This window comes from Atractosteus spatula, chromosome 17, assembly GCF_055471065.1.
Source record: "Atractosteus spatula isolate fAtrSpa1 chromosome 17, fAtrSpa1.hap1, whole genome shotgun sequence".
In the NCBI taxonomy this organism is placed as follows: Eukaryota; Metazoa; Chordata; class Actinopteri; order Semionotiformes; family Lepisosteidae; genus Atractosteus; species Atractosteus spatula.
The window spans coordinates 14,764,524-14,789,847 of NC_142722.1; the positions used below are offsets into that span (position 1 = coordinate 14,764,524).

General features: G+C 41.0%; 1 protein-coding gene across 1 annotated transcript; it reads right to left on the bottom strand.

Annotated features, from left to right (window-relative positions):
• Positions 1–8,851: 8,851 nt before the first annotated feature.
• Positions 8,852–23,845, bottom strand: pla2g3 (phospholipase A2 group III). Its single transcript, XM_088935987.1, has 7 exons — positions 23,145–23,845; positions 20,549–20,681; positions 16,667–16,801; positions 14,570–15,150; positions 11,052–11,181; positions 10,284–10,403; positions 8,852–9,320 (listed from the first exon to the last, which is right to left on the bottom strand). Exons 1-7 carry the CDS (start codon positions 23,713–23,715, stop codon positions 9,137–9,139), a joined length of 1,854 nt encoding a protein of 617 aa, XP_088792113.1. The 5' UTR covers positions 23,716–23,845; the 3' UTR covers positions 8,852–9,136.
• Between the last annotated feature and the right edge of the window lie 1,479 nt (positions 23,846–25,324).

A 25,324-nucleotide genomic window follows, 5' to 3' on the forward strand; every position in this document is an offset into this window, starting at 1 on the left:
TCACAAATACAGTATGTGTACACATTTATTTATATATAACTCGGACAGTAACCCACGTGACAAGGAAAAAAATGTTAACCTGATGATCTTTTTCTTAAATAGATGGGAGAGGCATTAATAATGCAGTATTTTTCAGAGTATTACCACTGATCATTAAGAACAGTAATTTTCTGAACTGCTGACAGGCAATAATACTACTGAGGTGTTTCCTATCTCAGGGAGGCAAGACAGTCTGTGTGGCCGGGAGAGATTTGCAATGAAATTTTGAGTCGTCAGTGAAATGTATATCGTGGTGTTCGCTGCCACCTGCAGTTCATTCTTAACATTGCAAGAAGGAAAACCCAAGACTCCCAACACACGCATTCCGCAGCCCGCAGTTTTTGATGTAATTGACTTGGGACGGCGGAAATTGACACGGTTCGACAACTTTATAAAAAAATCAATAAAAACAGAACACTGGCATCTACGAAGCGCATTGCTGATACCAAGGTTAAAAACATTTTTTCATGTGTATTTCGTAATGACGAGATTAAGGAAAAAATATTTCACATTTATTGCAACAAAGCGCTTCCGTAGATATTCGGTTTTTGAAAAGCAACATTTGTTGAAACCAATATGGTGGTTTATTACAAGAAACGACTGGGTGAGGTGCTGTGGTCGATTAGCTTTTAACGAACGAGACAGAAAGGCTGAATGGTCTCCTCGTTTGGAACTATTCCTATCTTCCCAAGAAAAATATCAAACCCGTGCCCTGGAGGACCAAAGTGTTTCCTAGCTTCCTTTTTGTCAAATACTTCGATTACTTAAATATAAACTGACAGATAATGAAAAGGAATAACATAGGCCTGGAAATGTACAGTATGCATGAATCTAGCATTTCGTCCTGCAGGTTTCCTTTAACCTCTTTATATAATATATAATTTAGTGGTAACAGTTAATTACAATGTAAAAGATCACTACAACCAGAGAGCACAAGGCAACCACCAATGAGAACAGGTAACAAGAAAAAATACATATAGATAAGTAGGACATTTTTTTTCTTTAATGGCAGCAATGCACTTCTGTAGTTCCTAAAACAAAAAGAAAAGAATGTGCCTAATATATAATGTCCATCAAAATAAGAACAGAATTTTGTTTTCACTTTGACATTATAGAGTGTTTTGTGTCGATCAATGGCAAAAACATCCCAAATAAATACATTGTGGTTTTATATTGTAACACAGTTAAATGTGGAAAATGTCCAAGTGGGGTGAACACTTTTGATAGCCACTGTAGTTGACAATTTGGTATATCAGAAAATACATACAGTATGTAAATGTTCTGATGGAGGACAGCACCTGCTAAGCTGACTGCAATAACCTGGAAGAAACCCTCATACAAAGATATAGTCTGTTCTCACCTGCATGCTAAAGGTGTATGTTTCTATTTTCATATTTAACATTTATGCTTCTCTATTACCCAGAATTCACAGTACATGTTTTTCCTATGTTTAGGTGACATTTTTAATCAATTTACAGGCTCCTACTATTACATTTTCTGGCCCCATGAAGATTGTATGATGGTGTTCTTACACTGGCTTGAAAGGCCAAGACAGAGGCATGTAATTCACCACTTAATCCCTTTCACCTGCTCGGCTGTTATCATTTTACCAGCTAATACTGTCACTTCATATCTTTCCACCATCATTCTACTATGCAGCCCCAAGTACCAAATGTAGCCCTGCCACAGTCTGTTGGGAGCTCATCCTCATGGACAGACCTGGGAAATAAACTTGAAAATGGCATTGCCATCCGTTTTTGGGTTTGACCTTTGAGCAGAATACTGAAAAATAGCCAGAGGGCATATTCATCCTGGAAAATCAGCCCTGGAAGGTCAGGATTTGGAACATGAACTGAATCGGAGGTAAGCGTCTTTGTTTTAGTCCTTATTAAGCTGTTCCTAGGAACTTGAAAATAGAGGTGACTGGCCATGATATCACCTTCTCCCTGACAGATGGCCTGTCAGCATGCAGGCTTCTCACAGTGTCTGCAGGCCTTGACAAACTGCCAGGCCAGGAGTCCCAAAAGCCTAACCTACCCCCTAGGGGGAGTGATCTTACACCCACTGGATATCGGGATCCCTTTTCCGATCAGAAGTGTCGGATGTAACACGTTCCCGGCACTGTTGAGCGTGAAATATTCCCCTATCCCTGTCTCGAAGCTGGACAGAATAACGTGGAGCTGTCACATCAACACAAAAAAGTCTAACCCAGATCAATACCTGACGGGCCCGTGGAGGCTGAACAAGAGCTGGGTTACAGAAGCAAGAATAGTTATTTATGTTCTGACACCCTCTCATTGAACAACATCCTCTGTGACAATCGATAACAGGATTTAAACACTTTTCTGCTCTGTTTTCAAACTGTAATTGTAAATCTATTTCTCTCTATTTTAATCCTCCTGTCTCCTCCCCTATTTTAGAGTCTGTACTTTGCTGGCATTGAGTTTGCAGAAACTTTTTAAATTTATTTTTTCACTAAAGTGAAAAACGTCCATTAAACCAGTGTTGGTTTGCGGACCAGCTCGTGAGTCGGGGTGGCAGCAGAAGTCAATGTCTTTGAACCAAAGTCATTTCATTACCATACTTGTTTGTGAGAGAAGTGAGTGAGAGTGAAACACCATCAACTCACAGAACTGCCAGAGAAATCTGCCAAAGAATTAAACATTACAGAAATGAAAAACAAAAGCTCTATTATTATAAACAAAAAAAGATCTGTGAGATACTGAGACATTCAAGAATTAATAGGTTGTAAATAACCTGTATTTACAACCACAGGGTACAGTTCACATTCTGAGAAAACTCCTAAAAATATAATTTAGGAAAAGCATTCTAAAACATGGACGTAGAACTGCATATGATCAATTAAAAAAGACAAATTGTGTCTCTTCTATGTTGTTGCAATGTGTAATTCATTTCCATCCATTCTCTAGCCCCTTCTTCCACTTCAGGGTTGTGGGGGAGCTGGTGGGCAGAAGGCGGGGTACACCCTGGCACGCAATGGGCAGAAGGTGTGGTACACCCTAGACAGAATGCCAGTCCAGCTGAGGGCACACGCAGACACAAACACGCACACACTCACTCCAGGGGCAATCTTCCCAGAAGCTGATGAACCTACAAGCATGTCTTTCGGCAGTGGGAGGAAACCCACATGAACACACATGAAGGGAGAACGTACAATCTCCACACAGACAGGACCCCAGATCTGGAAGTGAACCCAGGGCCCCAGTGCTGTGAGGCAGCAATGCTCACCAACGTGCCCATTTAAAAAAAGCTAAGGATATGAACGTCAGTAGCTTCAAATTGTGCCCCTTCTACTGTATGTGAATGTGTGTGTGGTGTGTGCATTACAGTATGTTCCTGGAAATGGACAGGCCTTGAATCCTGAGCCATCCTGGTGAGGTAGAAAAGATGGATCGATAAACAGCAATACAGTGATGAAGTGACGAATAAAGGAAATGACTAGTGTCAACTTCAACCATACATCCACGCACTTCCTAACCGCTACATCCAGCACAGGCTCGTCATCGGGCACAAGGTGGATACAACCCAGATGGGACGTCAGTCCATCACCGATATTCAACCATCCTATATAGTGTATTAAAAAATGTCTTCAGAAGTATTTTTTTTTTCCTTAAAAATGTTCAAAACCAAAACAAAAGTATAGAATAGAAAAATCTCCTGCACCTCCCGGTCTTTGCTATACCCCCTCCAAATTACAAACCACAGGCCCATAACCAAGAAGCAGACAGATGACAAGCACTGTGCAGTAAGCATTTGACCACCTCAGCTGTATCAGTCCAAGCCTCACTGTCAACCCCAAACTGAAGTGGAGCAAATAGCTGGGATTGATACAACCCAATCAACCCCACATTGCAGTGAAAAGCTACATATACAGTATAGCAAACACTATGGAGGCAGAACAGGGTCCCATGATGCCAGAGAACAGACTGTGAATGCACCATGTGTTTTTTAGCTTCTGGGAAAATAACCAACCAGGCTAATTTCTCTCTCTTCTTAGTTCTTTCTGCACATTGTAAGAAAACCTGTGCTATAGAGTGCGTATGCGGGGTTAAAGCAAAACTATTTTATCTTAGAAGCTAAACTGGCTCCCCAGGATGTTCATTTTTAAGAGCATACTTGTTTACACATAAGAGCAATTGCAGAGCGTCTATCATCAGGACTCAAGTAAGGTCTTCTTGAATAATTAAAACGGTAAGGGTTGTATTTTAATAGTAATAACACCTAGAAAATATCCTTTTATGTCCCTTAAGGTTTGTATTTCCCGAGGCATTCCTTTGCGCCTTGCTCACAGTGAGATATAAAATAATCGATCGGTACTCTCTCCATGTTTTGACATGTTGAGTAGGCTGAAAATTACACAGGACAGATCTTCTTTTCACGAAAACTGTTATTTTTTTCCTTTGGTAAAACTCGAAACAAAAAATACTAGTTTATGTCCTAAATATATAAGCATTTTCAGCTTCAGGCTTTCTCGGTTGTCAGCCTTGTAATAATGGCTGACGATTTCTAAAAACTGGTCGGTCAACATCACTCGGGCAAAATACCCAATTGAATTGTCTGTTTAAGTGCATTATTTTGAATTGCTTTGTCCGTTTAAAGTTTGAATTAAATATAAACGCTGCCCAGTTGCTGTTTGCCTATAAAAGAATGATAAAGCATAATAAACTAATTCTTAAATGAAAATATCACGTCTGGCATCAGACACACAAGCTATACAGTACAGTATGTAAATGGAATACGTAGTCCCTTCACTGTACTGTAGCTTTACCTTTAAGGTGTTGAGAAACAACACGAGTTTGAACCAAGATGGCTGTAGGTTCGACTTCTCATTTGGCAAAGTTCAGGAACCACTCCATTTGGGAATGTGATCTTCGCGAGTGAATCATGTTATCTTTGCAGTGAAACAGCGAGGTTCGTTTTAAAAACTTTCACCTATAGAAGGAGACTTGGTTCAACACTGAACCGCTGCGCCTTGCGCGGCGTCCATTACGTACCCGTGCACAGCAGCAGCACAGGTGGAGAGGCGAGAAATGATTTCGCCGGTTGAATTAAGTGGGATATTTAGGGATTCCATATGATGCAAGATCAAATGAAATTGAGCTAGGTCACAGGAGTTAAACATTCCTACTCTTAAGCTATGTGCCATGAGATCTTTAATGACTAAGTAATAAGGATTTCTGTATATCTGATAGACCACACCACATACAGCATAACGTCCGCTGTCAATAAATGAGGTATTGGCAATGTTTCTGTGCTCCACAAAACCACTTGTTTTTCTTAGAGATCCCCTATCTTAGTATGGAACAGGCCTGGCCTTCTTTATTTAGTTCAATACTTTGTACATTCTGTGATCATTCACAGACACAGTTAGGTATTATGTAAAAATAATTATCTTAAAAATATTGTATTAAATGAGATACCTCCCGCTTATCAAACTGTATTATGAATGTGTCATTTCCTGAATTCTAAAGTGTAAGAGAGAAAAAAGTTTGTTAATTCAACAAATAGAGGTTTATTAAATAATATATGAACATCTACATATAAAGTAATTTCTATAGCACAAACTGAAGCCATGTTTTGCAGGGGTAAGTGCCAGGGTGTGAAAAAAGTGCATATACAGTATGTGCTCTTGAGAGCAGCACATGGAGAAGCTGCAGCTTGCTTTGAATTAGCCTTACAGGGACTCTAATTAATGGAGGCATCTGACAGAACAGTGATTAAAAACTCATCCCCTTTCTTGCAATGATAGGTTATAGTTTGTAAGCCCTGCACAAGGTCAGGCAGTGAAAGCTGACACGAGACTTCAAAGACTGAGTTTCAAGGCAATTGATTTTTTGTGTTGATGTGTGTGTGTGTGGAGGGGGGGGGAGGCTTGTAAATTAAAAGAAGATTTCAGCAGAATTTTCCAGGATTGACCTCTGACAAACTAGATCAAAAACTTCTATCGTAAGGACACTTCCTCATGTCTTCATATCATTAGACTAAAACTGTTCTGTGGTGATTCAAGTCTTAGTAATTCCTCATGGGTGACTAAGGTCAAATTCTGCATTGTAATGCCATAATCTGCATAATCTGTCATCCACTGTCTGTGCTCTACTATACTTCTTGTGTCACACAGCCCTAAACTGAGTCTTTACTTTCCAACATTCAGTCCACTGACTCAAAACCAATATTTTATAAAAATGAATACAAAATCTGCTACATCTTTAAAATCAGAACCTTTCTCAAGCTGATGGGTAAACTTCAGTTAAACAAAGGAGATGAAACAGAAGTTAACGCTTATCCCGTGCTTGTACAGTAATTAGGAGAAGCTGTATTATAGAATCAGGAGACGAAAAACAACAGGATCGCAGAAAGGCTTTTAACTAGCAGGGATTATAAATGGGTCTGTTTGACTCTCTTGCCATAGCAACTGATGTGTCATCATAAGAGTATGGCAGGTGCTTAAAGCCATCCAGGATTAAAGGGATCGTGGTAAGCACTATAATATCACAAAAAATCATCTGTAACACTATCGTTTCTCTGGAGGCATTACAGTACAGCTAAGGAAACATAAGGATACTATTACATCCTCAAAATGTAATAGGTGAAGAATGACTAAAAACCTTTCTTTCAATTTGAGAAAGTCTACATAAATTCACATGTGCTGAGAATAATATGTACAGACAAATCACTATCCCTCAAATTGACCCCAATCAAACATCAATCTTTTCTTTCTATAATCATGTTATATTCAATAAGGTACATTTATAATATAAATATAGGAAAATAAGTAATCTGATTGCACTGGAGCTATTAACGATACTTACAGTAGTCTCTTTTGTGAAAGGAAAGCCAAAATTAAATTTGAAGCACAGGCAGAAAAAAAATCAAACATATTCAGGCAAAATAAAGTATAACAAAGCAAAATAAGCAAAACAGTTTGTACTGTTTGCTTACTTTTTACTTTCAGACTAATTATAATTATTACATTTATAAATACTCATGAAATGTACTTGTTTATTGTTTATTAGAGACTTTTACCAGATCAGTCCCCTCTGTGTACTTAAATTGCAATTCACAGTGAAAACTGTGGAGCTCAAGTGTTAAACAGAAAATACACAGAATTCAATTTATTTAAAAACCAGGGTTTCTCTTGTAAACAAAGGACCCCTTTGCTGTCTGTAGCCCAATTTCAGCAGCTTGTATACAGTTTAAGAGCCATCTGCATCATAAGGCACTCTGGAAGCTGATCATTATTTTTTCATGTTATTACATGCTTATGTTTGTCCTCATCCCATCCTGCACACTGAGTTATTTCTCAACATTTTGTATATTAACCTGACAGACGGAATCTATAAGATAGTCCCTAGGATAATTTGTTTTCTTCGTTACATTTACATATCAGTCCTGGTGTAAAAACAATGTAACCTCTAGAATTAACCTCAAAGGGCGTAGTGACATCTATGTTAAACCTTCAGCTGTTTCATTTTGCATCAGTGGAACATGGACTCTATATGATGAGATTGATTTAACAACAATATTGATTTAAATTTTTTAAATTAGCAACAATAAGCGGTTTAAAATCTGTAAATAAACATTTTGTGTATCACAATAACAATTAAATGCACCAGGGGTTCTCACATACTGTTTTGACTTCAATGCTATACATTGTAACGAAACTCGATTGCAGACAAAATAAAAGCCGTTGGTATTAAACATAGGTATTCAGTAAAAGAGACCATCGCATTTCTTATTAAATACTGCCATCGTGTGGAAAAAGTGTGAAAAGTAAAAGATACCTTACTTCTTCTAAAGGGACATACTGTATCTTGTTGGTTCGCACTGTTGTTTAAAAAGGCGGCGGTAAAAATTAATTCGAATTTATCCTCACCGGGAAGCTTCGAAGATTGCCCTTGGGTTAGGAGAGACATCGTTCGGATAGCTTCATGGACTTTATGTTTTTTGTATGTTGGACTTTCGTGTATGGAGACAGTATCATATTAAAAACGCAAGATCAGGAAAGGGAGTTTATGATTAGCCACCCCCAACCTCATATACAAGAAGTGAAATTGTTGCGAGAGAGACCCACACACCCACGAATGGCCAAGAAAATGTGGTTGAGCCGTGAGGAGACGTTGTCGCCAAAGGAGATGAAGCAGGTGGCCCACAGGAGAATGCCAGCTGCCAAGAGGTTGGGATCGTGGGCAATGAAGGGCACGTCCCAGCGCACAATATAGGTCTCTGTGAAGTTCTTAATGCTGTGATTGGAGTCCAGATAGCCACAGTGGCTCCACCAATCATGTACTCTAAAAACCACGTTCCAGCCAATCAAAAAGGCCCATATCTGTAACGCGTAAACTGACCCAGGCTTTCGCATTCAGGCACCAAACTCAGTGTAACACAGGGCCGCCATCAAGGAGGCTATGCCAGCAATGAGGAAGGAGATGACCACAGCCGGCCTGGCAGTATCTTTGGCCACAGTGCCAGTCAGGACGTACCCACCAGGTCCCCAACCCCCAGCAGGGCCAGATCCACCGTGGACAGGCACCTCTTCAGGGAGGTCTCCATCATGTCATCCTCCAAGGTCTTGAGCCAGTGGATGTCTATTTCCTTTGGAGAGACAGTTTACAAATATATGTCCTTCTACTTCAGTAATTATGTTTTTATCTCTTTTACATCTTACAAAATGTTCTCTGATACTACCTCTGTCCATATACACACAAGTTTATATACCAATAAGAAACATTTATTAACAGCTTTTTAGTATTAATAGAAATAATTAAAATTACAAAAATAAATGTATACAGTATATAGGTACAGTAACAGTTTGTCATATTTTACAGTGTTTTTTAAGAGCATTTTTATATTAATAGCCCAAAACGCATATCATAGGCAAACAAGAAACTGAATGATTTGGTGGCTGTGATATTAGAATACACTTCTGTCAGTTTTGGAGAATAGATGTCCTGTTCAACTTTAATGGTAGTCTTCATTAGCCATAGCACATTTGTTTAGAACAATAAACTCTTTTTGTATATAAACACAGATGTACACTTCAAAGAAATAGCAAGTCTCTGAAGGGAAGCCAGTCTGGTCATTCTCTGAGCTTCTTGGAGTCGATGATCCTCAGACATCTGCTGTACAGCCTCCGAGGAATGGCTTTGCTCTTCGCTGGTCTTGCGCTCCGTCTCTTCACTTTGGGAGCTCCCCCGGTGATCGTCCCGCGATCTTTCAGCACACGCCTCAGGTGTGTCGCCCGTGACAGCACAGCCACACACCTGCAGTTCACAGGGAAACAGCCCAGAATCATCAGCGACAGCCCAGGTGCCAGCATGTTACTTTAGTTAGGTTCTGCATACCTGTATATGGGGAAGGTACACATGTATGTGGGTCAGGACTGGAGAAAAGAAAGATACATTTGCCCGTGCCCTGTGCAACAAGCCCAAAATCTGTGTGGTGAAAACAGATTTTGGGCTTGAGCGGTAAACTGCCAGGCGACGCCACGGCTGAGGGGGCGGAGGCCCCGGTGTGAGGTCAGCGAGAACCGAAAAGAAAACAAAAGAAAAAGCAAAAACAGAAAAATGCGCCGTCGTGTAGAGCAGCGCCCAGGCTGGTCTTACCCTGTCTAACAGGGTCCAGCCTGGAAAAGCAGGCAGGGAGCGCAAGGCCAAAAAATAAAACCTCAACGCATGAAAAGGTAAGCCTGCGCCGGTGGAGATGCACGACGGGACAGGCTAAAAAGAAAAAAAGAAAAATGACGGCCTTACTCCTTAAGCTCCTCCCCTTCCGGGGATTTCCCGCTTGTCCTTGACGAGCCAGTCAGCTGCGTTTACAAAGGCAATGCGTCACCCTTGATCCAGGGCTCCGCCTCCACACTGAACACGCCCCCCGCTTAGTGCCACGATATTGGGTGTATAGACTAACGCATACATCAAAAGTGTAGTGTTTTTGAACAGAAAACATTGCAGAGTCCATCAGATTCCAAAATGGCGTAACATACAGTATCATCACAGGTCTCCCATAAAAAGGCTGATGAGCAAAAGGAGAAGCATCTGCTTTGGGTGAATACAATCTTGACTCGCACAATCGCGTGCCGGGTGGCACAGCGGGGTGTGCCACCAGGCTCTGGGTGAAACGTTCAAACATTATTGTTTGAAATTTTAAAAATTCTAATATTTACTGGGCCATGTACCATGGCTCTAGAGGACACATTCTTAAAAGTTGTCTAGACATAAACTGACCCTTCCTGCTTCATGCAATTTTCAGTCTGTTGTAGCTGGAAACAGGACATGGCGACATAGTCAGACAGCAGAGACTCCACTGCGTTCCACTCTGACAGCCTGCGCACCCGTCTGGCCATCCTGGAAAAGCACAAGGGACACACTCTGAGCACATACTGGACAAAATGTTATGCCTACATAGGCTGGACGGCCAAACTTGCTGCTCTGCTTTCTTCTAAGATCATAAAAGGAGTTCTGGCCAGTGCTCATTAAGGGCACAGTTCTAGGTTTGCTCATATGGATTCTGTGCTGAGTGAAAACTCCATAAGGAGAAAAAGAAACCTATGGAGGTCCAAAAGATATACTGTATTCCTGCTTGCTTTCTGAAAGCACATTAAATTTAACTTGTCAGGCAAGTGGATAACGTGAGCACTACATAGGGATCAGGTTTTTTTTCCATTGCTAAGAATTGAGGGCTGAGAGATTATTTCCTCTTCTTTTTATTCTATTAATTCAGAGGAGATACACTCACTTGTGAAGAAAACGAATGTAGTTGTCAGGTTATATATTACAATTACAATCACGTTAATCTGACACTTATGTAAAATTACACATAACAATGGTTATGTAAAACGATTTTTTCCTCAGGCAGCAGTGAGTCATTTTCCCTCATTGCATTACACACACTGCTGGAGAGTGACTGCAGGCTCTGGCGGTACTAACTCTATCAGACAGCAGGATCCAAACACTTCGTTCCTGCAGCTCTAGGAGCAAGCGCATGGCCCTCACCTGCGAGTGCAGTTACAGTGGTAGAGTGTTTTCGGCTCCGGATTTTTCAGGCTGAATTTTACTTCCTGGGGGCCAATTTTATACTTGCACTGGTCCAGATGCTTGTAGCAGTTGCAGCTCTGCCACTTACCTGTAGAATAATAAAAAAAGTCTGTTACCACTGGGACAAAAAGTTCTTAAGAAAGAAGAGTGAAGCTACTATGACTGCTTTTTAGCGTCCCAGCGATTGGTCACTCATCTGCATCACCTGATTTTATACATGCTTTCCCAGCCTGCCCCTCATGCCTTGCTTCAAGAACTTGGATTCAGGCACCAACCTCACCTCCCTCCAAAGAAAAAAACATTTTTGAATGGTGACAAATTGTGCTTTTAATTCTACCCGTCATTACTGAAAAGCAGCATATTTCTCTCAAGGGTTATGGCAAGGAGTTCTGAGGAATGTGGTTCAGACTAGAAGAAGGAGCTGCTATTCAGTATTTGCAGATGGATGGCTGAGCCGAGCAACATACAGTAAATCAGCATGGGAACTTTACAGCCAATATCTCCTCTGTGCCTGATGGTTACACTGTTACTGTGTGACACAATAAACCACGCTGGATCTCTACTATAGTTTTCTCTATTAAAACACTGAATCACATATCAGGCACCATGATACAGACACAATGCAATAATTCAATCGCCCCAGGAGATTCCCAGAACATTTCAACAATTTCCAGAATTATGATTCACATCCACCCTCACGTCTCTGGACCCTTCCAGAGTAAGGGCATGTGTGGATCTCACCCACTGATCCAAACAAATACAGTATGTGATTCCTGTCTCTTTAACTTGGGAAGACACAAGTGCTTTGGAACAAACCTTGGAAGATGCTGCTATTTGATGTCCAGAAGGACTGGTGCCAAAAAACTGCCCAAGTAAAATGTAAGTTATGCATTAGCCTAAATACAGTTTCATAAGCAACATGGGTAAGGTTCAAACGAGGGTCTGGAAAGCTTTATGGATCTCCAGATAGAGAGAGTACATGAAACATTTTAATGATATTCAATTAAGAACCAAGGCAACTATTTTCTTGTTTTCCAGATCAGAATATAAAGTATCCAATGCTTTATTTTCCAAGACATTACTGTTTTCTAAATCTACTTAATTAAAAAAATACTACACTTATAGTACTCTGTGCTGTTCTCTGTTCAGAAATGCTGTTCTTTTAAGTTCTTAAATAAACACGCATGTCCAGGATAGTCACATTACATTGTCTGTGTGGTACTGAAGGGGAACTGCAGTCCCAATTTCTCAGAATGGTTATTAAATCTTGGTTACAAAATAAATGAATTGATGGTATTGGGAAATTTTACAAATTCAGAATTAAGGACAAAATGGTGAATTTAGCGAAAGTACTGTATGGTCGCCATGTTGTGGTAAACCCCTGGTCTTGCCACTGGCGAGAGTAAGAGGTCATTCGAACTGTGACGTGATCTGGCCCTTCCTGCTCACTAGTCACCATAAAGACTAATCTAATGTGATCTAATGTTGTGCAGCAGGTATTTCAGTGCAGAAATGTTTCATTGTGAACATTTGATGGTTGGCAAAACTATCCCAAAGTCAAGAGCAATATTTCTGTTGGATTAAAAGAGATACATTCACCAGCCTGCTTGTTTACAATGTCATAGGGCCACACATGTCATCAGAAATTTGGTTGCATCATTCTAAATTGCACTACAGTATATGGTGGCTGCACACAGCTGGAAATTTAAGCTGTTTTGTGATGTATATTGGAGGTTTTACATGTTACTGTGTACATTTTAGATTCATTGTGGTTTGAAATGCACTCATCTGTGCCGATTCTTTCTAATCTGGGAATATAAAAGTAGCGTTGCGGTTCCCGTTAGGTACAGTATATAAGACTTTACTCATATGACAGACCCAATGTGTTGGGCTGCAACATGACATACTTTCATTTGACCCGTAAAAATCTCCACTCTGTAGGAATCTTAAAGTGCTGAACTGCTGCAGCTGCTGACATGTGTGGTCTAAGAGTGGGTGACTGTAGCTTTTCATGGCCTGTAGGAAAATTCTTCTGCTTGACACTTAAAATAGATTAATACTAGAGACTGACTTCAGGCTGAATTCTGAGTCCATCCTAGTAAAATATTTGTATGGAATTCAGGTGTGTAACCTTGGGAATTTAAATAACATAAGGCTTACTGTTCAATTACTGCTTTCCTGAAGGGGCAGCCAAAAGCATGAGTTTATGTTGTCAAACTGGGATCAAGAGGCATCTCTGTAGTCATTTTGAATCTGTCTATTTAAAGGTGCATACTACCTCAAACAGAACTATCGTCCCCCTTCATCTGAATCTACTTTATTCTCTCATTCTTTTAATTTAACATTTCTCATACTGCAGTGGACATTGTAATCAGCAATGTTTTCAGAGTTTATTGAACACAGATTCTACCTTAGTTTGTAGCGAAAATGTCCGGAATCCAGACTAATTAGCTGGGCTCAGACAGGGTGAGACAATATTTTCTGTCACTTGCATTGATGGTTTGTCCAGTCCAGACTACTACAGAATTTAGATCTGTCTGATAGATCAATTAGGAAATTGCGCCTTAATTGTATTCCCTGTCTGAAGTTCCCTGGAGTCTTTGATTCGGCAGGCACAACACTGGCATCTTCTGCCGGAGCAGGCTTCTAAGATATCGTATAACAGCCTGAGAAAGAAGGTCGTAACACGTAACACATTGAGAATTTGCATTAGGAATACAGGTAACCACAGCAAAAACATTTCCAAGAAATAATTGATGTTTACCACTTTGAAAGAGAATTACATAGGTTTGTTTGAATTTTTGATTGGGGTTATTTGTTTAGACTACTTTACTATGTACAGTATAAATGCAGTACTGTATGTATTAGTGAAGAATAACAGTGGTAAAGACTTACATCCTACCATAAAATCCAAGCTGTAAAAACTGAGAGACTCTCAAGCAGTGAATGGATGGCAATATTTAGCTCCCATGAGTGACTGCATGAAGCAGGGGGAGAACTGTACATTAATAAGTGATGCGGAAGAGAGAAGCAGGCCCTCAGCATTCTGTGTCATCTGAAGGACAGAACAGAATCGAGTTCAGCCGCTTCTTCAAGATAACACCATAGTGAGACAGCGGTGAAGCAGAGGCTCTGCGCTACATCTGAACTGTCTGGAGGAACCTCTGTCCCTACTGCCAGCATCCTTCTTGTTCACAACAACCAATAGACCCAAATAACCATGGACTTTTCTCATTTGTTGAGGACCACAAACAGAATGGGAGGACTTTGAATTGGCAGTACAGTGTAATGTTATCTGCTGAAACTGTGCTTAACAGCCCGGAGGACTACAGTTATTTGTTAATATAATCACTGACCCCTATTAAATGAACTTTATAGGAACCAAAAATTGTCAGCATTATGCACTTTGTGAAATCTACTCATAACCTAACTTTCCTGAGTTGCAGTAAAGACTCCCTCCCATCTCCTCTACTTACGTCTTTCTCTCACATCTTGCACCGGCTCAGGGTGATTGAGGGCAGCTCCTCCAGGCCGGGGGTGGCTGGGTGAAGCCCAGGGATTAAGAGTAGGCAAGGCATTCTCGAACCCCTGCTCCAAAGGCAAGCCGCCCCCGCTGGAGAGCGTGGAGGTGGGGGCAGGCCCTCCTGCGTCATCCGCGCGCGGAGCCGACGAGGTGCCTGCGGCGGCCGCCGGTCCCCCTGGCTTCCTGCACGCAGGGGGAGGCGGCTCCGGCTGGACAGCCTTGCTCCGCTTGCTGCCCTTCGGCCGGGTGCCGTCTCCCTCTTTGTCGGTCACCGTGTTGAGGTCGCCCACGGTTTTGCTCTTATGTCTGTGTTTCGGCCTGCATTTCCTGGCAGGCTGGGGTCTGCCAGCCGGCTTGCCGGTTGTGGTGTTGCCCACAGGGGGAGCTGGTGTGCTGGTGCTGTTGTCATGGACACCAGCCCCCCTGGCCTGCGGCCACCAGCCCATGTGCTGCTCCTCCTCCGCCGGGTGTGTAGAATTGTACGCTACCGACTTCTGAAAGGTGGCGAACGGGGCGATCTTTGACGACTTACACCTGCCAATTGTTAAAAGTGTCATTAGTGTTTAGAAGCTTGTTGAACATTTTGTATGAATGAGAATCATCTGAAAGGGTCTCCAATGTAGGGAGCTCCAGCCCTGCTACTGGAGAGCCCCAGTCCGACAGGTTCCATAGGTCACCATTACATCACCAGTTTATCAAGGTATGGAACGATTGCCATTGTGATCAATTAAACAGAAGATTTGTTACATTAAGTAATTTATTGATCATTTGGGACTAAAATCGAAATACTGTATAAAACCTCATGGACCAGAGTTCTGTTTATTAAAAACTATTACTTGACTGATTTACTGTATCAGTACCTAATTTTTAAAAACAGGTGACCTACTGTATAAGAATAACTGCACTGGAGCGCTACAGGACATAAGGTGAGACTCACGCTCTAATGAATTTGAACAGTGAGCTCCACAGATATGGTTTGCATTCAAGATGTTTGATCATGATGTCTTTGGTAGAAAAAGAAGACCTAATTCAGCAGATCTTACATTACTTTACATACTTCGTGAAGCTGCTGATGACAGCCTACGTACAGTATGAACATATTGTAGCTTCTAAAACAGTTCTATAGCATTTAACACTTTATGTTTCAGCCATCCATATCTTAATATCAGTAAGACACCTATGAAGTGCAGAAACTCCAGGAGTAACAGATTACTGCAGATGAACGCAGAAACCGTTTCCACCCACAGAAGGGGCAGCTGTGCCTGTTGTCGAGAGAAACAGGGGGGTGTCTGAGGGGAAGCCACAGGGACTCCATCAAGCCAACGCCAAACAAGTTAAAGCAAGTACTGAAACTGGAGCTTGGTGTCATAGAATTGTTGAGGGCTTTTTCTGCATTATTCAGATATATTTACTGTATTATGCCAGGGTTGATTCCTTCCACTTTTTGAAAGTACTTTTATTAGACCAGTGTTAAATATTTTCAATATATCAATTCTGAGTTATTTTCGTAATTCACAACATGAAATTAACCTAGACGCTCTTTTCTCCTGCTTTGATAGAGCAGTTTAATAACAGAAGAAACGTTATGGCTGTCCTGGAGGCTCTTTGAGCAAGCAAGCTGTCTGTCTCCTGAGCGGTTCTCAGGCCTTTTGACCACAGATCCCTCCACCTCCTATAGGGTTCCACTTTAATCCCACAGATCTGCAAAGGCCTGACCCCAGTGTTTGTGGTTTCTTAAGGAAAAAAGTCATAGGAACCCATGTTTATCACAGAGTTGTGGATGTTTGGAACGATCAATCCATTGTGGAAAAGATGATTCACTAGTATCTTTCAGGAAAAATTCAGATGAAGTCCCAAGATCCATAATCTACTCAAATCAAAAATGAAAAGGAAGATGGGTCGAAAAGACACCTGCAGTCTGCAATCATCTTTGTCCTCTCGGCTTAAGCGAAGTTCCCGCATTCACAGGATACCAGTAAACAGGAAACTGCAGTTCTGGGCAGACAGAAACTGTCTACAGATTTCCATCATACAAGCGTCTTTGACTCACCCGCCCCACCAGTACATCTGGACGCACTGCAGCTTGGGCTCAAACACAAAGCACGGGACCTTCAGGACGTTGAAGAAGCCGTAGCCCACCAAGTTGGAGACAGTGTCGTTCACGCCCAGCAGGCACTGCCTGAACCTGCAGAGACGAGGAGCAGAGAGCAAGAGAAAAGATCAAATCCACAGGAGTCTGATCTGAACAGGTTTCCAATTGAAATGTGTCACTTGGGTGTGTGGCTGGCAAACTTTCATTTAAAAAAAAACTCCCCCAGACAAAAAAGCCATTACAAATTTAGAAACGAAAGCATGAGTGTGTTCTTTCCAGCCTGTCCACATAAAAATAATATGGAAAGTGAAACATATTGGTTTTTATTCTACCTTGGGACAAGCTACCATTCACAAACCTTATTTATATTAAAAATAAAAATAATATTCCTAAAATTATAACATTGACAGCATTTTATGTACATGCCAGATGTTCACTTTAAAAAAACTAGCTAAGTAAGCAGTGCTGAAGATTACATTGCCAATTACAATCCTTGTGTTCAATTGCAAGGGGGGTGGAAGGTGAAGGTATCTTCATGTACAGTATACAGTAAAACATATTTAACAAACACAGTATAAATTGTTGTATAAAGTACTGAAAATATTTTAAAAGGTTTCACATATGTGAATGTTTTTAACAGTAATCTATAATTTCACACAAAATGTGTTCAGTATTATTTTGACAGCCATTAGGCTTAAATTACTTGTGGAACTAACCCTTTTCACATATTGACCTAATTCTGCTCTTGTTGGAGACTTTATTATGAGATGACATGTTAAATTATTAGAACCTTCAACAACCACTGAACACAGTATGAAAAGGCACAGAGAGAAAGGGAAAGACGGAGAAACAGAAGGAGACAGAAAATGAGAAGACGCAGAGAGAAGAAGGGACACCATCACCCTCCTCTTTATTAAAAAGTTCTGCCACATGAGCCACAGGATCTTGTTCTGATCTGTCTTGGAGATCAGACTAAGTAATCTATAAAACTATATAGTATAAAACTTGCTGTTCTATTTATTTTTTAAAATTATCACTTTTTACTGTGAAATCCTCAGACTAAAAACGTTCTCTCCTAATTTGATGACATATGTTTAGAATAGGAATATTAATTCCCATCTGCTTTGGAGCAACCACATTGAAGGGAGATTTAGACCTGAGTTATATCCAGTTAGTAGGATGCAGGGTATTCTTTGTATTGCCTGTGAAGGTGTTGTGGGGTGATTTCAGTTTACAGGGTAAAAAGTCTGTGTTTGTGGGTCTGTAGGCTGTAGGCTGTTGATTTTAATGTGTTGATCATGAGACTGATTTGTACAAATGTGTTATGATTTAATGTTGAGTGTGATGTAGTTACAGTATGTTATTGTCTTGCTAATAAATATGTGTCTATCTTGTCCTATGTCCTATAAACATTGTAGTAGGCCAGAACCAAACATGAAGAGCAGAAGAAAGACTAGCAAGTGGATCAAATGCATGCATCCATGAAAAGTGATGATTAAGGGCTCAGCTGGAATGAAAACCAACAGAATAGTGCTCCCACAGGAGCAGCACTGAGAACCACTGTGCTTGAGTAATTTGAGAGAACTAGCTCAAGGCTACAACAGCAGCATCCCTCATGAGATCTGAACCCAAATAAGTAATTTATTACAATAGTCCAAATTTATTTTATTTTTACTTCTATTTATTTGTATTTTATTTCCCTAACATAATCTGTGCATCTCTGCATACATTTTAAAGATGAGGAAAATACATTTAACATTTTCCAAGAGATTAACAGATTATTTACGGAGCATATTCAGTTAAACGTCTTTACTTCCTGAACATGAACTGATGAATATACCAGAAATCTGATCATAATTTACACTACAGTCATTATGTAACCACTTAAATTCTTTTCATATTTCACATATGACTCACATGTGCCAACACTACCCAAGCTTGCACAGTTTCCTAAATCAGCCTCGAAGTTGCACTGATCTGTGAACAGATTGAACAAAGACCCTCCATGCTGGATCCACAAAACTCCACGAAGACAAGCTTAGTGACACATTTAGGAGTACAAGGCATGAGATTTGCCTAACTTTTCATATACAGTACTGTAAACCAGCCCCGTCTTGTGGTAGGCGGTGGGTTAGGAAATATTTCCACTGTCACATTTTAAAGTGCCTCAGATAACGTGTGGGTAGGGTATTTCCAGTGCCTTTTCTTTGTTTTGGCTATAGATATGACCCCCCATAGTTCAAGTGCAGTTTCCTTTTAGGGTTTAACAGGTCACGTGCACACGTCGGCTGTGTGCAGAGCAAAAGTACGGGTGGTATTTTGTAGGGAAAATGAACTTGGAAAAATATATTTTTTCTTCTTGATTACAAAAAGAAGAACCACTGCTGCATCCCATCTCTTAAAATCTATACTAGTTTGTTATTGAGTAACATAACATCAGGACACCCATTAAAGGTTGTTCTATATTTAAAGAAAATTAATTTAATATGGCAAGACACTTTTTCTGCTTAATTACAAACCACAGGTGTGAAATAGGGCCACCCAAATACAATGGACTGTTCCAGTGTTAATTCAAAGATTTACTTGGAATTGATGGAGTTCTTTCACATACCAATAAAAAAATGCCCTTAGAAAGTTATACTGTAACTATTTATCACTGTATGAGAAGTGTTCATACATCATGGAATTCACATTGAAGACCTGTGAAGTAATCATGTATTCCACCTTGAATTAGCAGTGAAAAGCTCTTTATTTAGGAAGAGAGGCCGAAGCTCTGTTTGACCCAATGGGGTTGAGGTGTAATACAGTGTTTTGTAAACTGGGGCTGAGCCTCAGGCACACAACCAAACTCAGCTACACCTGGAAGAACACAGGAGAAGCCGGACAATACGAGACTGTGCATGCCCACTCTCTTAATCTCACCTCCCTTCTCACTAAGAATCTAACAACAGCTTTTATCCTCTCATACTTTGTTCACATATGCTACAAGATATCATGTTTAATTTAATATATGTAATTTTCAAGAGGCAAAAATCAGTTATTCTTTTTCCTTGCATCTCACACCTGAGAGAAAGTGGTGTTTGTGAGTACAGTAAGGTATAGTACAACACCTCAACTATATTCATTTACACGGCCAAAGTGTCCACAGATTGCACCTAATGCATTAACCGATTCTGATGACATTTCCTGAATTTACTCTTCATAGGTAAAAATTAACGACCACATCAGGTGAATGTCGACCAGGAAAGACTCGACTTTTGAAGAGTACTGTTGCTTGATTAGGCAAGCACATTCCTTAGATCCACACACAGCCGAGATTCTGCAGGATCAGATGAAGAGACATGTTCCACAGCATGCTAATCGTTCACATGATCTGGACATATTTATATTACAGATTATTGTCAACATTGCACGAAATGTGACATATAGTAACTGCTGAATGAAAGTTCCCTGGCAACCAAGGACTTGCTAAAGTAATAGCAGTGCTTTCCAAAAGCAGTGCTGATTTACACACGATGAAAGAAAACTGAGCCTCACACAGCACATACTAACAATATGTAAGACTACTGAAAGGTTAATGAATATGTATTTGTCAAGTGTATTTGAGAAGGGGCCACTGTTGTTGCAGTCTTTGCTGTATATTTCTATTTTGTCTTGCTGGCAAAGCTCCCTTCTGAATTCTGATTCAGCAGAATTTGACCATTTGCACTGATTACAAACACTGCTGTGTCTAGTCAGGTACTGTATAAAATCGGTAATAGTTTCAACTGGACTGGCATTTATGTGCTCAGCTGCAAGTCCTTTCCAGCCACTTATTTCAAATCTTAAAGACCACCTTACCTTCGGTCACACTCACAGTGCGATACAGTGAAGAGATTGTGGTTGAAGACGCCGAAGTTGATCTGGAACGAAGATATTGTGTTCTCACATTGGTCATGCTCTCGACAGCACTTGTCAGTTTCCTCAAAGACTCCTGGGGAGAAGGAACAACCTTATTTATGAGAGTGCTATGTGCATGTGGTTGATTGAGAACTGCACGTTTTCAGCTGATCTTAACATAAATACAGTACATCACAAATAAACATTAGGTTTCCCTACTGTTCATATTTTATATCTATACAAGGCAAGGGCTTGAATCTCTGGTAACATTGGAACAGCAGCTTTGAGCAAATGCCTACATACTGCAGAGGCAATACAAGTACAGTACTTTAGATGTCATAAATAAAAGTTTAGCTTGGATCTGTCTGAACATCAGCAGTCATGCTTTTAAATACATTCCTTCAACCTGATCCAATAAGGAAGGCTAACATTCTGTGTTCAAAAGCGCATCAATCACCCACACTAGGAAACTTGACATCTAGTGTGATAATAGAATTTTAAAGGCAGTTTTTTTTATTTATAAGATGGCATTGTAAACACACTAAACTGCAACACTACCACTCAATTTAACTTTTTTTTTTCATTATGTAGACATAGGACTAATATGTGAAAAATTACTCACATACTGCGTTACTCGATTCAAAATGGAGTTTATAAGAACCAATGAGGCTATGAAATTGTTAGACAGTCATCCTTTTCTGAAAGATAATGGTTTCACTGTACAGTTATACAGTATATCATTGACAATATTGGGTCCAAATATCAGGTATTTCCTAGTTCCCATATATAATTTCTGGAAGTCAAAAGCATGAGGTAACCTCAGTCCCTCTGAAACTCCTGTAAAAAGGAACGCTTTACACTGCACATATAATCTATTTACACATGGAAGGAACACTAGTTTATTTCACACAGTTTATTTACCCACTGAAACAGCTACCACTTGAAGCAGAGTCTACTTGCGCTTCACAGTCTTAAGGCTGCAGTAACTTTTAGGATCACAAGGGGAGCCACATGACGATCTAGGACAGGAAAGCAGAAAACTGGGGCTCTCGAGTGTCTGAACCACCCCTCTGATGGAACCTGCGCTTGCTCAGAGTACAGCTGGAGCTCTTTCACCCAGGCGTCGCTAGATTGCACTGGGGTTGTATCGCGAGCCGAAAGTGGCTGGACTTGCAGAAGGCGTGGCGCACACAGTAGGGTGGAAACCAGTTACAGGTCAGGCATACAGGTGAGAGATGCAGCACTCTCCCATCAGAGCTAGCTCTCCGCTCATCTGCTCAGCTGCTGGGTGATGAATGGTACTCCAGAACAGGGGCTCCCAGTCCTGGTCCTTTTGGCCAGCACACCTGTTGCTGTTTGTTGAAGCCGAGCTCTCATTTACACAATTGAAACCTAAAATGTCTCAGTTCATAGTTCAGTAGCACTGATTGACTGTTTCAACTCTTATGCATGTTGGTCTTTTACCTATTGTATTTCATAAGGAAAATTCAGTTTTATGGCCTCAATTAGGTAAACTTAGCAGGAATGAAAACCAGCAGATATGTGGTCTTCCAGTTTCCAGAAAACTACTGTAATTGAATAGGTTATAGGGTAAGCTTTAAAGTAGACTGGAGAAGAAAATTCTACCATCCTGAATACACTGTGAATGACTGTTTAAACTCTCAAATTAGACAGTGGTAGCATTTTATGTAGCAGTAATTCTGTGCCAGGGGAATATATGAAGTGAATATACAGTATTCAGTTCATATATACTAAACAGAGTGTAGGAACAGTATGAAACAGACAGAAAATGGATGGATGAAAGAGTGTATTGAAATTGCAACAAAATACATTTTCTGTTGCTTTTACTACCCATATGTTGCTTTAACACCAATATCAGCCAAACTGACAAGTCCAGCTCCAGCTGACAATTCCAGAAAGCCTTACTATTTAAAGTTAACATTGAGAGCTTGCTGCATTGAGTAAACGTGATAACAAAACTTATCCATCCATCATTTTCTAACCACTGTATCCGATACAGGTTTGCCAGAGAGCCAGAGTCTATCCTGGCAAGCAACAGGCACAAGGCAGGGTACATCCTGGACAGGACGCCAGTCCACCACACAGCAAGCAGACACACACACAAACACACACACACACACACACGCACGCACGCACGCACGCACGCACGCACAGCAGGGGCAATTTTACAGAAGCCAATTAACCACACAGCATGTCTTTGGACTGTGGGAGGATACAGGAGCACCCGGAGCAAACCCACGCAAACATGGGGAGAACATACAAACTCCACACAGATAGCACCCAACATCTGGAATTGAACCCAGGGCTCTTGTGGTGCTAACCACTGAGCCACTGTGCAGCCCTACAAAATTTGTTTTTATTTGAAATCATTTGTTTGCATAATTGATACAATTTGATCAATATCCTGTTGGTTGTAAAAACTTAGCTGTTCAACCCCCTGTACAATGGGTATCCCTGCAATACTGTTAGTGTGTTTTCGTTCAGCTCCTCTCTAACGTGTCTAGGGAGACAAAAGCGACATACGGTAGCAGCCTACCTAAATCTCCATAGGTCGCGGCACTTGTCCCGGTGCCACACCAGAGAGTCCCAGGTATAAACCACCCTCGTTTCTTCCTTCGTAGTGTTTCACTTGGTGATGAAGCCGCCGTGTGCCCTTGTTTTAAAGTCTCCAGATCCCGCTTCGCTCGCTGAGCAGAATTCCCTCCAACGTCCATTACAGGCTTTGTCACACACGGACTGCCTGGTCCAAACAGAAGGCTAGTATCGATGCGAGGATCGGGGATACTGGAGAAGTTGCTTCTGCCTTCTGCCCTGCAGAGAGACCAGTAGCTGTTGGTAAGAGTCTTGTCCCCGCTAGCAGCGCAATCCGCCAGCCGCTGGCCCTCGGTCCAGGTGCTCTGATAAAGCAGCAGTGAGCCGAATCGAGTCCGTTTCAGGAAGCTGTAATACATGTGCCCAGGTCTAGAGGCACTTCTGCGGATCAGGTAGCAAAAATCTAGGCTTTCTCCCGCAGTCTCGGAACGTATGACATCGTCCTCTGCAAAAACTACCGAGACGCTCCCGAATACCACAAATAAGGCAAGTAATAACTCGCTTCTGATTTGCATTTCAGTCAAAAAACAGGATGGTATGACCCTTTCTTATTAACTTATGTAAACTTTTTTTTTTACAGAAAAACGCCTTTGTTTTGAAATGTCGACAATATTTTAAAAATTAAACCAAGTGCATTAATTTCTACACGCAATTAATTTTTGTATTTAAACTATTCTATGGCGAAAGAATAATTTGCTCATCAGTGCTTGCAAGTCACAAATAAATGTTTAAGTTAAAAATAATTCCTCTGTCTATCATACACGAGAGTCCCTGCTCTCTAGAATGCTTTGTACCCCGAGCGTAGGCGCTAAGTAGAAAACCGCCGCATCTAAATCTCAGCCACTTAATCCACTCGCTGTCCCAGCTGCACTGGCAGGTTTGAGAAAGAGCGCGCAGGTGGCGTGAGCACCTGGCCGGCTTCCCGTCGCGGTTTAAAGCGGGCGGTGGGAGGGGCGCGCTAGTGCCAACCCTGCGGTATGAGGTGATGTGGGAACTTTAAACCTGAGCTGCGTCCAGATGCGCCTATTGGGCGAGATGAGACACACGCACACACACCCTTGTCCCCCAGCAATTACAATAACCGAAAGAACTGCGGTGAAAGAGAGCGTTAATATCTTCCAGGATATGAGAAGAATGTTAAGGAAACTGGTCGTATTACTACATTACGGAAAACCGAAGAAAATATTTTTATCTAGAAATGTTCTGTTTGCCTTAAATGTGGTTGCTATACCACATTTTTACCTTTGTTTTACTTTGCTATATTGTACTTTACCGTGTGTCTACTTTAGGTTTCTACCATAAGCTTTTTAGAAGTACAGTACCTGTTTTTGATCAATACCGACCCATTTATTTGTCAATAATATGCCTACATAACTAAACCAAAAGAATAAATGTAATTATTTCTTATGTGTTATGAAGATGAATATTCTGGGTTTTTTTGTAATTTATGCAAATATAAGCTAGTCCTCACAACTCTGAAGGGGCCGCAATCTTACTCTGTATTTGTGGAATCAAAATTGTGGCCCACAGTGATAAAATGATCTTAAAATTAAATTTCAGAATACTGACCTCAAAATCAAACAGACCCAGTCTACTTAAAAGATAATATCGATGTCAAAGTCTTCATGAATCCTTAATTCTGCATTTGAGGTTTCGCGAGGTTTCATCTTTGATCTGACACTAAGTGAAAGTTTTGCTGTTCCAGTCATGGTAGTGCCCATAAGCAGGTCCTGTGGCCGCCTAAACGAACTGGCAATGTGCTCAGACCCCTCTCCCTGCGCAGGCTGCCTGACCTCCACGGCACACACAGAGGTCAGCACAAGACAGAGTGCAGCAACTGAAGTTTTATCCTAGCGTGCTATTTAGAAAACCACCACTACGAAGTATCACTGCACACACGCCAGGACAAACAAACATTTAATAGCCCCGAACCATTTACCCAGAAGACAAAGACAGAAAAATAGTCCCATACAGTACTCATTGAAGAATCCAGGCACGTAGAGTATTTCTCCATCACATTCCTTCTGCCAAGCTGAAGACCGAAAGAAAGACAGAAACACATCAGGGCTGCTTGAGGAGCCGACTATGAGCCAATGTCCAGATGTCAGGGCGCACTCTCCTCCT

Excerpts from the sequence above, each read along its gene's own strand:
- pla2g3 (XM_088935987.1), bottom strand. The coding sequence starts at position 23,715 with ATGCAAATCAGAAGCGAGTTATTACTTGCCTTATTTGTGGTATTCGGG. Across the intron at positions 10,404-11,051 it reads CACTGTAACTGCACTCGCAG|GATGGCCAGACGGGTGCGCA; the intron begins GTGAGGGCCATG and ends GTGCTTTTCCAG. Across the intron at positions 9,321-10,283 it reads AATTGCATGAAGCAGGAAGG|GTGTGTGGCTGTGCTGTCAC; the intron begins GTCAGTTTATGT and ends TGTGAACTGCAG.